This window comes from Pipra filicauda, unplaced genomic scaffold, assembly GCF_003945595.2.
Source record: "Pipra filicauda isolate LSUMZ 115617 unplaced genomic scaffold, ASM394559v2 scaffold111_size4109106_pilon, whole genome shotgun sequence".
NCBI lineage: Eukaryota > Metazoa > Chordata > Aves > Passeriformes > Pipridae > Pipra > Pipra filicauda.
Genome location: NW_024103563.1, coordinates 2,135,095 through 2,149,718, shown reverse-complemented (window position 1 = coordinate 2,149,718; position 14,624 = coordinate 2,135,095). Strand labels below are relative to the sequence as shown.

At 38.5% G+C, this 14,624-nt stretch overlaps 1 protein-coding gene across 7 annotated transcripts in view; it reads right to left on the bottom strand.

The window, feature by feature from the left end:
- The window catches only part of PDLIM5 (PDZ and LIM domain 5), a 125,720-nt gene that overhangs the window by 73,563 nt on the left and 37,533 nt on the right, over positions 1-14,624 (bottom strand). For all 7 annotated transcript variants that reach the window (XM_027731735.2, XM_039382627.1, XM_039382632.1 and 4 more), the window contains exon 3: positions 11,231-11,382. In XM_027731735.2, the coding sequence (XP_027587536.1) occupies positions 11,231-11,382 (152 nt within the window). The remainder of the gene's footprint in view (positions 1-11,230; positions 11,383-14,624) is intronic.

Genomic DNA, 14,624 nt, shown 5'->3' with positions numbered 1-14,624 from the left:
TGCAGTTTTTCAATTCTCTTGTTATTGGTCAGGCTTAGTGTTCAGACCAAAACACATCCACTGAAACATATCCTATTCAGTGTCAGGCCAAAACATGCACTATTGGAAAAGGTGAGGCAGCGATGGAGATATTTTAAAAAAAAGAAAAAAAATCAATATATACACAGCTCTTTCTTAATCACCAGGCAAAGCTGAATTTTACTTCTAATACTGAGCTAACAGGAGCATTAGAAGATGAGAAATTCAGGTCTATTTTACTGGGTTGTGAAACTCTACTGTGTTTCATTCACTCAGTGTTTCATAACACCCAGGTGCACACCTTTCTTCTCATTTTATTTTGCTGTAGGAAACTTCACTTCAGGAAATGAAACCTATGTGCACTCTAAGACCTAAATGTTATGTAAGAGTGGAAAGCAGATATACATCATCAGCAAACTGTAAAAAGAAGTGCAACAATCACTATTTGACTACAGGGCTCTTAACAAAATGAGAGGATTTGAGGGAAGAACACAAATTTCATAAGAAACTAAAAAAAACAACTGGTAATAGTCACACCTGATTTGTCATCATGATACTTTATTTTTCTTAGTATCTTCTACTGAATTCCTCAGAGCTTTCATGGTTATCAAGTAAGATCAGATTTGACTGTGTGAAAGGTAGATAAAGGTTATCTGCATAAGAAAAAGAGGAAACTCCTAGTTTCAGGAAATAAAACATTAAAGCTGCAAAGCCAAGTCTGCTGCAAATCCAGACACGGAACTAAAAATTTAAAACCTACGTTTAACCACTAAATCAGTTCTGACAAATAAAGTAACACCTGAAATAGCAAGATCACTAATGGAAAACATGTTGCAAGTAATATAGCATCTTAAAATAGCTGTAATTAGCCATTGCATACAGCAGGTAGTATTACTAGAGAAATAAAAAAATATTTTGCTACATTATGCTGCAGTACTTATGGAGTATCAGTGACTGTCACCGTGAATACCATGGAAGTCCATTAGAAAATAAGGAAATGAAAGCCAGAATTGCATCAAAGGCCTCCTGGAGAATAATACTTCATTAAAATCACTTCAGATGAAACAAAATATAATAAAAACCTAAGAATATAACTTTTCTAATGGCTTGCTGTAACTCATTAAAGAAAAAAAAAACACCCTACACTCCCCTGTGGGGATTAGTTATAAACGGGAGGAAAACAGTTACCAAAAGAGCTTCCTGAAACACAGCTATGAATGTTTCTCTCAGAATAACTAAAAAGCAGGACTTAGCCAGGAAATCACACTAAGAGCAAACAACATTGCCTTCCTATCAGTCTGCAAAATCTGAACTATACAATAGCTCAATTTCTACCCTTTTTTGAAACAAATCCAAACCAAACTCAAAACCCAATGCCCCCTCCTTCCTATCCCCAGAAACCACCAAACCTTTCAGCATCACCTGTGGGAAGAGAAAATGAAAATTAAAAAGTGCATGGATTGAACTTCTATGGTCACAACAGGTCTGGACAATGGTGGTGTAGCCAAAGCACCTGGCATATAATGACTACAAAAAAGGTCGATTTGATATTGCACTGTCAGAGGAGAGAAACCACTTTCCACTCATGTAGAAACCTGGCACTTGTACCCCAAACAGTAGCTTTTTTGTACATCATGTAGGTACTGACAGTCAGCAAAATTAACTCCTGTGGTTTTTAAGAGATTTTTTAGACTTCCATAATGAAGATTAGCTTAGTTGTGTTCCTGCATTCCTAAAATACATGTTTAATGTTTGGGAAATAAATTCACTCCGCTACTTGGAGGCATCTATGTTATTAAAGTTCACTTGCCCCTTCATCCCTCTTCAGTGTGGGGATGTTTGAGCATGTATCATGTGTTCTGCTTCCACCCTTCAATAGCAACGAAAAGGCTTTTCAACATTCAGAATGTAAATCAACTTAAGCAAAACTAACTTAAGGAGTTTGCAACCTGGAGATTGCTATTAGGCAATGGTCAGACTCCTAGCAGACTAGTTACCACCTCAATTAACCTAGACATTTTTTCTACTAAATTTCAGCTTGCAAACGTTATTTCTTGCTTACAGTAAGAGCATACGAACTGAACAATGTGGAGTACAGTAAGCAATTCCCTGCTGCCCACAAAGGTACTCAACTCAGCTTTTTTTGAATTCTGTAAGACAGAAGAAAGCTATTGGTATTGCAAAAAGTTATTCTAAATCACAAGCACTAGTTTATCATTATCATGTCTTTTACCTATTAGACAGAGCACTGCAAACTGGTCCTCACATCACATACTGAGGCATATTGTCCATCCAGCAAATGTCAAGATCAAGTAAGATTATATAATTTCCAGACACTTCCTACTGAAATACACAATTTCAAGTAAAACATATTTGACTAAATCTTCACTGTTTGTCCCTGTCTTCACAGACAGAAATCAATCATGTCAAATCTCAGCTAGGATACAGATCAGTTTTATTTTAGTTTTATAAGAGTGAAAATAGGCTTCTAAACTACTGTACATCTAAACATCAAGCCAAAGCTATTACCTTCCTAATGATCTGCTTGTGTAAAACCACTTTTCAAACTAATATTTTTTTTGCACTGTAGTTTTTGATTTTAACAATTTAATCTCTGTTTTTTAGAAGTGTCATTGTACATGAGAGTGGTTTAATCTCTGTAGCAGAACTATAATGGAAGGCAAGTATTCTCTTATTTATCTTAAATACAGGAATTGAAGAATATAATAACAACAGATGATAAACATTTATTCTTTGGCTAGTCCCAACGTATCATGGTTCAGGGCCTTACAACGAACTTCTATAGGGTCAGCAAAATCACTCTGAAAAAAAATCTTTGCTTCCCTGTCTGAAAACAATCAATATTTTTGAGAAACAAACTAAGAGTTAAAATCAAAATTCCTTTTTGCCATATTTGTCAGATGTCTGTGCTACGCACCAACTTGTACAAAGCAATGGCACAGATATTTCTCACTGGTTAAGACAAAAAAGCATTTCCCTGGTGACAAACAAACTAAAAATAAAAATAAATTTAAGAAAAAAAACTCCAAACCAAACCCACATTAAATGTTTCTTCTTCAACCCTCCTTTGCTTAATTTTCTTTGCTTTATTGGTTTTTTTCCTTCCTGAGGTGGTATTAACCAACTGGGGGAAAGAGGGGGAATGTAACCGAAGTTAAAGTAAAAAAAAATCATCTTTAAACTTAAAGTTGAAGGAAACATTTTCATGTTCAGTAAATAAAAATCTGCCTTTGGCACCTGCCATTGTCCACTATCTATATCTTCAGCTGTACTTATGTTCCTGTGGTACGTACTGCATCAACCTCAAGGAACTGCACAGCCTTTACAACTCTTCTGCAGCTCTAAAGATTCCCAGGAAAACCATAAGGTACACAATGTGAGGAAGGCCGCTATTGCTTAACTAGCTCTCAGCCACACCCATTTTCCTGGCAGATGGGTAGGTATGATTATGTACAAGTCACTGAACTCTGTTTTTACCCTGCAACCTTCCATTTTCATCCCAGCAACTCTCCTTTGAACTTCTAGGCAAGTCTTTAGTTTGTTGGATTCACTTAGCTGGAGCATGTTTTGTGGTTCAACTAATTGCTACCTGACATGCAGCAAAGTGCTACATGCAACCAGAGTTTGAATTTCAGCTGGAAGCAAGAGCTGTACCCTTTCATTTATTTAGTGTGTGGGCAGGCTTTCCAAAGGCATTGCTTAGCTAGCTAAACCTGTTCAGCTCCTAAATTAGGAGCAAAAGCTTTCTAACTTGCTTCCAATAGAAGCACATAGACTTATACAACAACCTTTGTATGCAAAAAAGAAACCAGCCTCATTCCTTAGCTTTGAATTCTTTGGACAATGTTTTAACTCAACACCGCTCAAATTCAGGAGGAGATAAAACAGGAGGACTTAAGATGACTCAGCTGACTGCATTGCAATGCAGTCACAAAAAGACCTTTCAGCTTTAAAAAAGCCCCCCTTAAGGTTAGAGGGTATGAGCCTGCAAGGCTTCAGGGTCAGCTGCCACCCTGCACCTTAGGAACTCACCAGCAGTCACAAGTCTCAGATGTGGTCTAGGAAGCCATCAGTCCATGCTCTGAGGAGAGAATGTGTTATGTAAGGCACCACCGACAGAGCCCCGAAAGCTGAAAACTGACAGGCTCCTGACCAGCAATGCCTCACCTCCAAGTTGACAGAGCTCACAAAAATTTGAAAAGCTTGCACAGAGTCCATGGTATTTACTTCAAAGAAACACCAGCTCAGAAACAGATTCTGCACCTTTGCAGGTTCGGAGCGGCTTCCTCAGTAGCACCCAATTACTGCACACCACACAGCAGCGCTGGTCCTGCAGGTCAGGTCACTTCCAGGCCCCAAGGTCAGGCTGATTCAGAGGTCGTAACAGGGACTGAAGAACAAGTCACCCCATTCATTTAACCAAGAAACTCGGGGGGCCATATTAATTTCATTGCCTTATTACTTTTCTTTCTTGGTCATGCAGGCCCTGTTTAGCAGCCCTAGATGATATGGTTGTGGTTTTAATGGAGATTCTTTGATTTCCATATTTTTCTGTATTGCATACCTGGATTTGTAACCTGAATGGTTCTTTGGAAACATGGAATTCCATACAAATAATATGATAAAAGAGTTCAGGAATTTTAATGTGCGAAGCAAGGCAGAGCTGTACCTGCATCCTTAAGCTGTTTGGATTCATTTCCGAAATGTCTACTGTTTTGAGCTTACAGACCACTGAAAACTTTGACAACTCAAGTGTTTTTTTTCTGAAAAAAGTTCACTGGAAAGCTTTAAGGCTTCAAGTTGCTGAAATTTGACAAGGAGGAGGCCACAACTGTTTTAAGATCAGCAGCAGAGCAGAAATCAGTTGTTTTCTATCGAAACTTTCAGAAAAAGTCTGTGGTCAATAACAATGTTCTACAGGAGTGTTTAAAGTCTCACAGGGGCTCCTGAGTGAGCTACCTGGAATAGCTGCCCCCTCAAAGCTTAGTGACATGGCTAAATAAAAAGTGAGCATCTGCTTGGGAGGCACTATTTTTCATCCAGTTTATTCTCAGACATAATTACTGAAAACTAGTATTAATGATTGAGAGTAACAAACTAGTATTGGGGAATACATTGCCAAAGGTTTTGAACAGCAGTTAAACCACCAATATACAGTTTGTTTTTGTATTCCTTGCCATACAACCTCAATTGAGACAATTTTCTCTGTCTCAACTCCCTCAATTAAAAAGAGATTATTTCCTTAATCATCCAACACTTAGTTTTGACATCCCTGAAAGAAGTGAAATAAGAATTAACATTACAAAAAGATTTACAGCAAAATAAAATGTTTTCAGATTTCAAAAAAATTACTCAGAAGCTGTAATGGCTTTCAACCAATTATTGTCTCTGTTCAACTTGCATAGGACAATTAAGCTTCTTTCATATGCTAGAGAAGCAAATCACTGAAGAATAGAACTAAAGTCAAAATACCTATGTAAGGGAAATGATGATGGCTAGTAAACTAAAGTTGGGAGAAAAACAAGACTTCCAAATGCATTCTTATCATAGCTTTCTTAAAGCTCATCCTTATATGGTTTATGGAAACAAAATATCCACCCCACAGAACCCATGACTCATAAAACTCAAAACATGAGTTTTAACCATCATCTGAAGTGAAGCCTGTATTGTTAATAGTTTGCAATCCTTTCTATACTTGTGTTCTTCTGCTTGCTCCTCTTCTTTTTTCTTACAATAGCCTCTCCTGTCGTTTGATTTAGCATTTATACTTTTTTCTCACCTTTCTGTAGAGAAATTTAGACTTAAAAATTTTAGAACTTCCGATCCCCCTGTAACAGTGACTAAGGCTGGCTCTTCGGATCCATGGTGACATTCCCTGCAATGCTGATTTTTATTTCTGAGAAATTAAATAGATTACTGCTAGCCTACACTATGGGAATATTTCAACACCTGAGTAGCAAAGGACTCAAGTTTCTTAAAACCTGGTCTACATCAAGGTGCCTCACTTCCCCATCTACAAAATGGGAACAAGAGCATCCATTATGTCTATATAGTTTGTCAGAACACACACCCAAGAGCATGATTCTCAAAGCAATAAATGATAATATCATTATATTGTTTTCTAACAAAAGCAAAACTGGAACCAATAAAAAATAGTAAGAAAAAAGTATACTGAGTTAGTCTTACTGCTGGATTGGTTAACTTGAAAAACTATCTTAGAAAATAGAATTCAAATGATCCATAACATTTTTTCCCTATTATCCCACCTCAAATCATGAGCATTTCAGTTGTTATTAAGCTAGAAATCTAGACTTCATGGTTTCTGAAAGAAAAAACAGAAAGATGAGGGAGAAAAGTATGATAAACATTTGTACTCAAGCAGGCAGGTAAAATAAATGGCTTTTGAGTTTACCAACTGCAGAAGCCAGCCTTAAGGTTCATCTAAATTTTGCCTCTGAGTCCTGTCAACATGGACATCAAAAATGCCCATGAGGCCCAAGGCTCACCTGTGACACTTGGGCAACCCTATGCTTTAAAAAGGTTTAAGGGGGAAAAAAAAAATACAAAAAAAACCCCCACCCAAATAAACCCCAAACCCATAGCCATCACTGAAATTCATTTACTGCTTTCTAACAGCCATGTTCCTCCACTGAAGAGCTGGAAGCAGAATGATAGTAACTGCTCACTGACAGCTTACTGTACCCAAAAAGATTTCTGAAGCACAAGATATAGTGACAGAGAGGTAAACAACCTTGAGAATCCTCCTTTCACTTCCCAAGCCAAGTGATCTCAGCACCTGAATTTATTACGCAGTAAGACATTCCTTTACAAATCATACTATACCTGTGCAGATCTGTTTTACTAAATAGAGGTAAATAAGTTCTATATTATTATAATAAAAGCAAAACCAAAAACTTTCCATCTTTTTTGTTTTACTTTTATCCCTGTATTACTCACTGACACTTTTTCTAGAAGTTTCACAGGTATCATGATCTCATGCATCTGTAGAAATACACAATTCTTTATCTTTCTTACTTCCAAAGAATCATTAAGGCAAAAGTCTGGAGAAACAGTCCCCAAAAATAATATTTTAAAAATAGGTGGTGGCTCATAGCTGTTCAGAAACTTACAGATTTATTTATAAAAGTCCATGCTAAGTTACTGAACTTGAAAATATATCTGAACTTGAAAAAGCAAGCATCTGGTTTCCATCTGTCCTCATGGGAACCAGGAATGGCTTTAGCTGAAAATAAAATATTGGGGTGCAAAAGAGCAAGATCTCAGGGAGGCAGGAATGAATAGAAAGAAAAAGTCTGGGGGAGAAGGAGAGGAATCTATCAAGAAGCTAAAAATCACAGGTTACAAAATAAAAAGAACAGAAGAAAAACACACTCCATATTTTTGAGCCATATATAGTATGAAAAATGAGCAAATAACATGCCAAAATTAGAATTTCATTTCACAATTTAAAAAAAGTATAACTTTAATACCAAACAGTGAAACTTGTTTACAGAACTAATCGATTTTAAAGACATGTACCTGAAAATACTTGCCAACATATGCAAATGTTAAGAACCTCCTACTGGATACATGGCTGGCAAGCACAATATTGTCCATTTGTATTTAAGCAATCTCTGAGCAAAGTGGACTTGCAATTGTGACAGCTTCACTTCCAGTCCTTTTCCGAGGCACAGAACAATTCCATATTTAAAAAGCAAGCTGCAATACTCTCTTATGCAGGACAAAGGGAAGCTTTTATTCACACTTCAAATATTTTGCCAGCATTCAGTCACAAAACATCTAAATTGGCTTTCCACAAGAGGTACATGCACATCTGCCTCCATAAATATACTACTTTAAACCTGTAAGCAAAGTTATTGAAGATACTGCTTTAAATATCCCTTCCAACCTCCCAGGCAAGCTACTTCTTGCCTCTTGTTTTGTTTGTCTTAATTGTATTTTTTCCGCTTTGCACATTAAGAATAGAAGAAGCCAAGTGAAAACCTGAATAGGTTACCTATCAAGTTAAAATATCTATAATAAAGAATCTGATCATAAAAAATATCCTCTCTCACCTTTGCCATGAAGACTCAGGAAGTTTCCTTCGTAGCTTTTAAAAGGTAAGGTGTTGTCATGCCCTGGCCACAGAACACACTGGGATGCTGGAGTACATCAACCTCAGATGGGACTCACTCAGGTTCACTGGCCTAAAAATCCCTAGGGTGTAGCACTGCTTTTCTACCAACTGCCATTTTGATCCCTATTAACACATAAAAAAAGCCCCTAAAAAGCCAGAGCAGGAAGACACAGCTCTTTTTCAAATAAGTACTGATTATTTTGGTTAATCCCTCCCTAGCACACAGCACAGCCAACCCCATCTCTGACATGCCATGAGGCTGGTGGTATACTCAGCAATTTTTACCCATATTGCCATTATCTTTACATTACACTTAAGTCTGCACCACTATATTAATTTCCACATATTCTACATCGATCTGTGTCAAATCATAACTGATCAAGAGTAAAGCAGGCATCCACAGATCAGTGCACAGCACTTCTTACAATTTATTGTGAATAAAAGTCACTTGGTTCTACCACAAAAATGTACCAAATTGAACTTATGGTTCCCACAACTAACTTGCTCAAACCGAGTTCTTTCACACCTTTGATAAACACCACATGGACATGCTCACAGTGCAAAAGCCATTACCTTAAGCCATAGTGCTCTTCCATTTTTCTTGGACCTCAAAGTAACACCACTAACCATCTCATCATTGTGTTCTTTTAAAGCAACAGCAAACTAAGTATCTAAGAATTTATGTAGTCTTTCAACTTTCTTGCACTGTAGTTCAAGCTACCAGTAGACTATATGAAAGTAGATAAAATCTCAGAAGTGTAAAAACTAAAGACAATTAAAAGCAGTAATAACAAAATAAGATATGTCTTAGATTTCCCTATACTGTGGCACCAGCCTGTATTTTGAAGGCCAATTTTGTTTCACATTGACAGCATCTCTTTAGTCTTGCATGTGAACAATAACAGCCTAAAATATTTTATTTAGTTCTGTTTTGATTTGGGAAAAGAGGCAGGAACAGAAGAATTTAAGTATGGAGAAACCTCAATATTAAAATGGCTTATCTTGCCACACTCTTTATACTCTTAAGCTGTCCTTCCCGTGGGCACCCAGCATCTCAAGTTAGCATGAGCCAGTCTGACTCCAAGAAGCATTTTCTTCCAAGCTATAAAGATCAAATAAGCAACCAAAGCAAATCTGTTAAACAGCAGAGCAAGGAAGTTTTCACAGGCAGAGGAGTCAGGGCAGCACTGTCTACAGCTTTGGTTTCTTGGGATCCAGGCAGAATTCAAAACAGCTGAGACCATGAGACTGCAAACCAGCAGAGCCACAAGACAGGACATCTATCCCACCCTCAGATGCTGGGACCAAGGCTATTCCTTTGATCTCTGTTAGTTTGATCCTGACTTAGTCTTCAGCTGTCAGGTAGCCAACAGCGGTGAGTCAGATGCTAGACTAGGTAGGAAGGGTGAGAACAGGAGGGGACTGGGCTAACCCATGATTAATTCGATTTTCAAACCACTCATCTCTGTACCCAACCAGAAGTAGCCTCAGACAAGTCATTGCCTGACCGAGACACACCTGCTATAACTTTCCTATATCTGATATTAACCCTGCCCATCCAATTATGGTGACAGGAGAAAGGGGGCCACCCCTGCCCCCCTTCACTCCCAGCTGCTTCTGGAGTGACTCAGTGGGCTCCTGGAAAGTGCATTTCTAAACAACCTGCCTGTCTCGTTGGGAGTCAGAAAAGCAAATGACATACTAGATACTAGAGCTGGTACAATACCTCTCTTTCATCAAGAAACTTTTAATGCCACCTTTACAAGTTTCGCTCCAGAAGATGCCCTAGGCACAAACCACACCACAAGATACTCCTTTTCTCAGAGACTGAGAAAAGGGAATCCCTTATTAAGGTTAGCTAAGGACCAAAGGACAGGACAACAAGAAAAACAAGAAACAACAAGCAGGGATGAACTGTAGACTCTTACAGAAGAAAGCACTCATACAACCATTCAAATACATGTCACTTAGGGCTGGGAACAGGCACCCCCACCCTGGAGAGATGGATGTTTGTCAGATCTACAACCACGACACGTCTTCAATGCCAATGAACTCTCAGAGACACATAGTCCATTCATTAAGGGCAGGATAATTTGCCACAAAAGACATAAGTAACTGGTGAAAAGATATGTTACGGACCTCAACCAACATCCATCAAGGAACTTTGCACTGCTGAAGGCAGGCACGAACAGCAATCATGGGGTATAGCTGCTGTTGTTTTCTTTGAAAACAAGAAAAGGTGTTTCCCCCTATGTGATGGATTCAGAGGCCAATCCTCCTCCAAGATGTTCACCCATATCATTAAATCAAAATAGCAGTCTTCTAACAAAAGATAATATTTAGCCCTGGGAGACTTCTGAGAGCTTGAAGGAATTTCTTGCTTGTGCTGCTGCTCTTCCTGCTCCAGGTTCAATAAGCCGTATATGAGCATCCTGCTCCCTTCTTCCAACACCTACCAAAACATAGTCCCAGGCTAACAGAGGTATGCTGGGATTGAATAAACTCTATGTTTCAGGAATAAGACTTGACCAAGATGTTACCTCTATAGCAGATTCTTCAACTAGCAAAGGGAGGCTGATACTTTGTGAAATGGTAGTATCACTTCAGGAAAGGTACCTCAGAGACTCTGAGCTGCAGTATTTTCATCCATTTAACTCAGGGTTTAACTGTTTAAATCCATCATTTTGTTTGCCAATAACAATGATGCTGTTGGACTTGACCCAAAAAAGAAATGCCCCTAGTCAGCTGGGACAGGTTAAAAAAAGCCTGAATAAGACCTCGTTTTGCTTAAACAAGTGAATTAAACAAAACTGAAGCTCAAAAGGAACTAGAGTAGATGACATAAGGTTGGAAAAGGTCTTTGTCAACTCACATAATTAACATCTAATGACTTTTCTAAAACACTATAAATCAAGACAGATTTCAGGGTATGGCAGCACATCTTTCAATCATTTCCACTTAATTCCATGTACTTTGGCAAACCACTTACATGTTTTTATTCTCCAAACAACAGTTACAATGATGATCAATTCTCTTTAAATAAAGGTATCTTACCTCTGCAGAGTCATGTTCAAATTGCCTGTACATGCCTTGATCTTGTTTTGTGCTTCTAGATGAGTCATCCCATCTGTGCTTATCCCATCAATGGTGAGAACCACATCACCTATCCCCACATGTGCTCGGGCTGCTTTGCCTCCATCATTAAGCTGAAACATCACAAGAATGGTAAATGAGAAACTTGGATGGTTTATGTTTATATTGAACACAAAATCACAATATCTTATTCACAGTGCTGTTTCACAGAAAGAAAAAAAAAAGATATCTTTTCTCCTTTGTGAGTCCTGTGAACATATCCCTGTGAAAATTGCTGCAATATTTAAAGGTACTCATTCTTATTTCACTTCAATGACAAGAAAAGTACTGCATAGTATTGCCTGTTTTTCAGAATCAAACTCCACTTTACTGGCTAGAAGCTATGGACATTCACCGAGACACAAGCAGGGACAGGAACTCACAGTCTCCTGCATGCCAAGTTCCAGTCGCTTTTCTCTTCATATATGAAATTTTTCTCACAAGAGGAGAAAGGTTGTAAACCAGTTTTTTCTATTCTAGATTTTCTACTTAAGTATCTTTTCGAAGTTCGTTAATTTATTTATCTATAACTGGTCATGTGTGTGGAAGACTCCATTAATAGTGAAGATAACTTTTTCCTAGCTGCAACTACTAGAAAGTCAAAAGTCCAACATTACAGACTGACCAGTTACAGGATACTATTTTGCCTTTCTCTCTGTAGGTTTACAGCCCCCAGTGACCTGCAGTATATTCAGACAAGAATAAGAAAGGCCTCTTGAGCAGTTTGACTCTTTGATCGAGATCATTGTCGAAGTTCAGCTCAACTGCCTTTGGTCCACTTGAATGAAACAGTCTTGCAACAGAAACCTTTGTAAAGTTCATATTACTGGCTCCAACTGAACAATAAATTAATATTTTCATATGATGCCACTGATTTCGACTACCTTCATTCCCAAGAACAGAAACAGAAATAAAGCGACACATGGTAAGATCTACGCGCTGATTAGTAACCCTGTCTTCAACCTCCTAATCATTTTATAACTGGCTGCAAAGAGCAGTCCTGGATGGTACAAATTCCCTCTTTTTTCCAGATGTATTTCCTATCTTGCAGTAGAGATGTTGTAGCTGCTGGTGCTGTACATACAAAACCACACAACTCAGTCATTTGCCTGCAAGCACGAGTCTGTTCCTTGAAGAAATCAGTGTTTCTAGGGAAATCCTGCAAACAGCAGAGCTACTTCATTTCCAGAAGTGAAATTCACCATCGGCCCCAACTGTGCTATAGCACATGACTTGAGAACTGAGGTTGTTTAGCCTTGAGAAAAGAAGGCTGAGGGGAGACATTATCACTCTACAACTATCTGAAAGGAGGTTGTAGTGAGGTGGGAGTCAAGTCCCTCCTCCCAGGTAACAAAGGACAGGACAAGAGCAAACGCTCTCAAGTTGCACTAGGGGAGGTATAGTTTGGATGTTAGGAAAAATTTCTTCATAGAAAGCATAGTCAACTATTGGAAGAGGTTGCCCAGAGAAGTTCCCCAGAAGCGTTCAAAAAATGTGTGGATATGGCACCTGAGGATATTGTTTAGTAGTGAACCTGGTGCTAGGTTGATGGTTGGACTTGGTGGCCCTTAGAGGTCTTTTCCAACCTTAACAATTCTATGATTCTATAATTTCTCTGAGGTAGGCAGAAGGAAGGCTTTCCTTTCTGCTGTTTTTCACTGCCCCTGTTTTACGTCATTCAGTAGGGACCAAGAAGTTTTGGTTCCTTGTTGTCCTTGTCCAAAGTGCAGTCACCAGTCTCCACATCAATCATGTCAAAAAGAAATGAGGTCAAGTCTTGAAAATTGTCTGTGGCAAAGAGGTAATAATGCATGAAGCACTAGGGGCTCCGTCTTTGCATTTGTGCATGAATGGTTGTTTGACCAAGTAAACCTGTGGAAAGTGTCCCATCAGCCTACCTAATATGGTTAAGCCTTTCCTGAAATCCAGGAGACTGTGATACACAACAGCTGTGACATCTGTACTGGATGGCATCTGCAGACAAATACTTTAACTGAGAAAAAAGTATTGTGTAATGGTGCAAGACAAATGCAAATGCAAAACTCCAAAAATGTTACCATTTGACAACATATAGACTAAACCCAAGAAATTTCACATTCAGTGGATCACAGCTGCCATTTTTCAACATCAGTTCCACACTTGCTGATTGCAGTAGCAATCTCTAGCAGCTAAAAACAATAGACAAAATTCTAAGCAACAAGAGAAAAATCCTTCCATTTGATGTTAGCCTGGTGAAAGGAGAGGCCTGAGATGCAGGAAGACTTGTCATATCTTCAGATTCAAAACAGCAGCCAGTCCCTCAGCATTACAAGTCAACATAGCAATTTTATCCAGAGTTGAAAACAGAGGGTGCAAACAAAGAAAAGTTAGCAGAGTAAGTCCCATGCAAGGAAGAAACATAAAAGACAAAGGAAAAAGGAGATGCTCTGATTTCAGAAAACCTTTTTGACTTGCTAAATTCATAAGAATTACAAGTTTTACAGTGCATCCTTTTACAAAAGACTTCAACCAAGCCAAAATTCTTTCAAAATTTGGTGTTCACACCCAAATTCTGAGCTAAGAGAGCTGGTTACTATAAAACACTGATCAGGGAACCCCACAAGCATATAGAAAGCTATGACCAACATAGCTATTTATAGGAAAGCTCCTCAAACCTTTGGGTGAGGGGTGGAACCTGCCATAAACAGATCCCTAAAATGATATGTTATAGCATGCTGACATTTGCCAGCAAGGTCTGGAAAAGGGAAAGGAACGTAAGGGCACTAAAAGCTAAAGGTCAAATGGATCGCTGTGCTTTGTGATTCGGCTCCCCAGCTGAATAAAATTTAGCTCTCAGAACATGCTCAAATGCACATGATGCTGACATGTTGTAATTTGTGACGAAAAAAGAAAAAAAAACAACCTACATACAACTCAGAAGTAAGACTTCAAAAGCAGGCATCAGGGTAACTATTTTCATGGTGGGGTGGGATGCCTTATCATCCACAGAAGTGTAAATTAAAACAAATTTATTAATTTAAAAGAAAAGCCAAACATTTTTGTTTGATTCTAGTAGCCAACACATGACAATCCACAACTAACCATCTGACTCTCAAGAAGTCATTCCTAAAATGTTGCCTACAGGAAATGAAACTCTTTGCAAGCACGCATGGGAGATAGATATAAAATCATTTCAGCAAACCCCCAGGATGAAAATGCCTTAAAAATACAGCTGGAAATTGCACCTTGGAGATGAGGAAAAGAGCAGATAGGTCCTGAGAAGCATGATGAGTCCTTGGCTATGTCCATGAGTCCTGTCATACACACAGGGAATTGA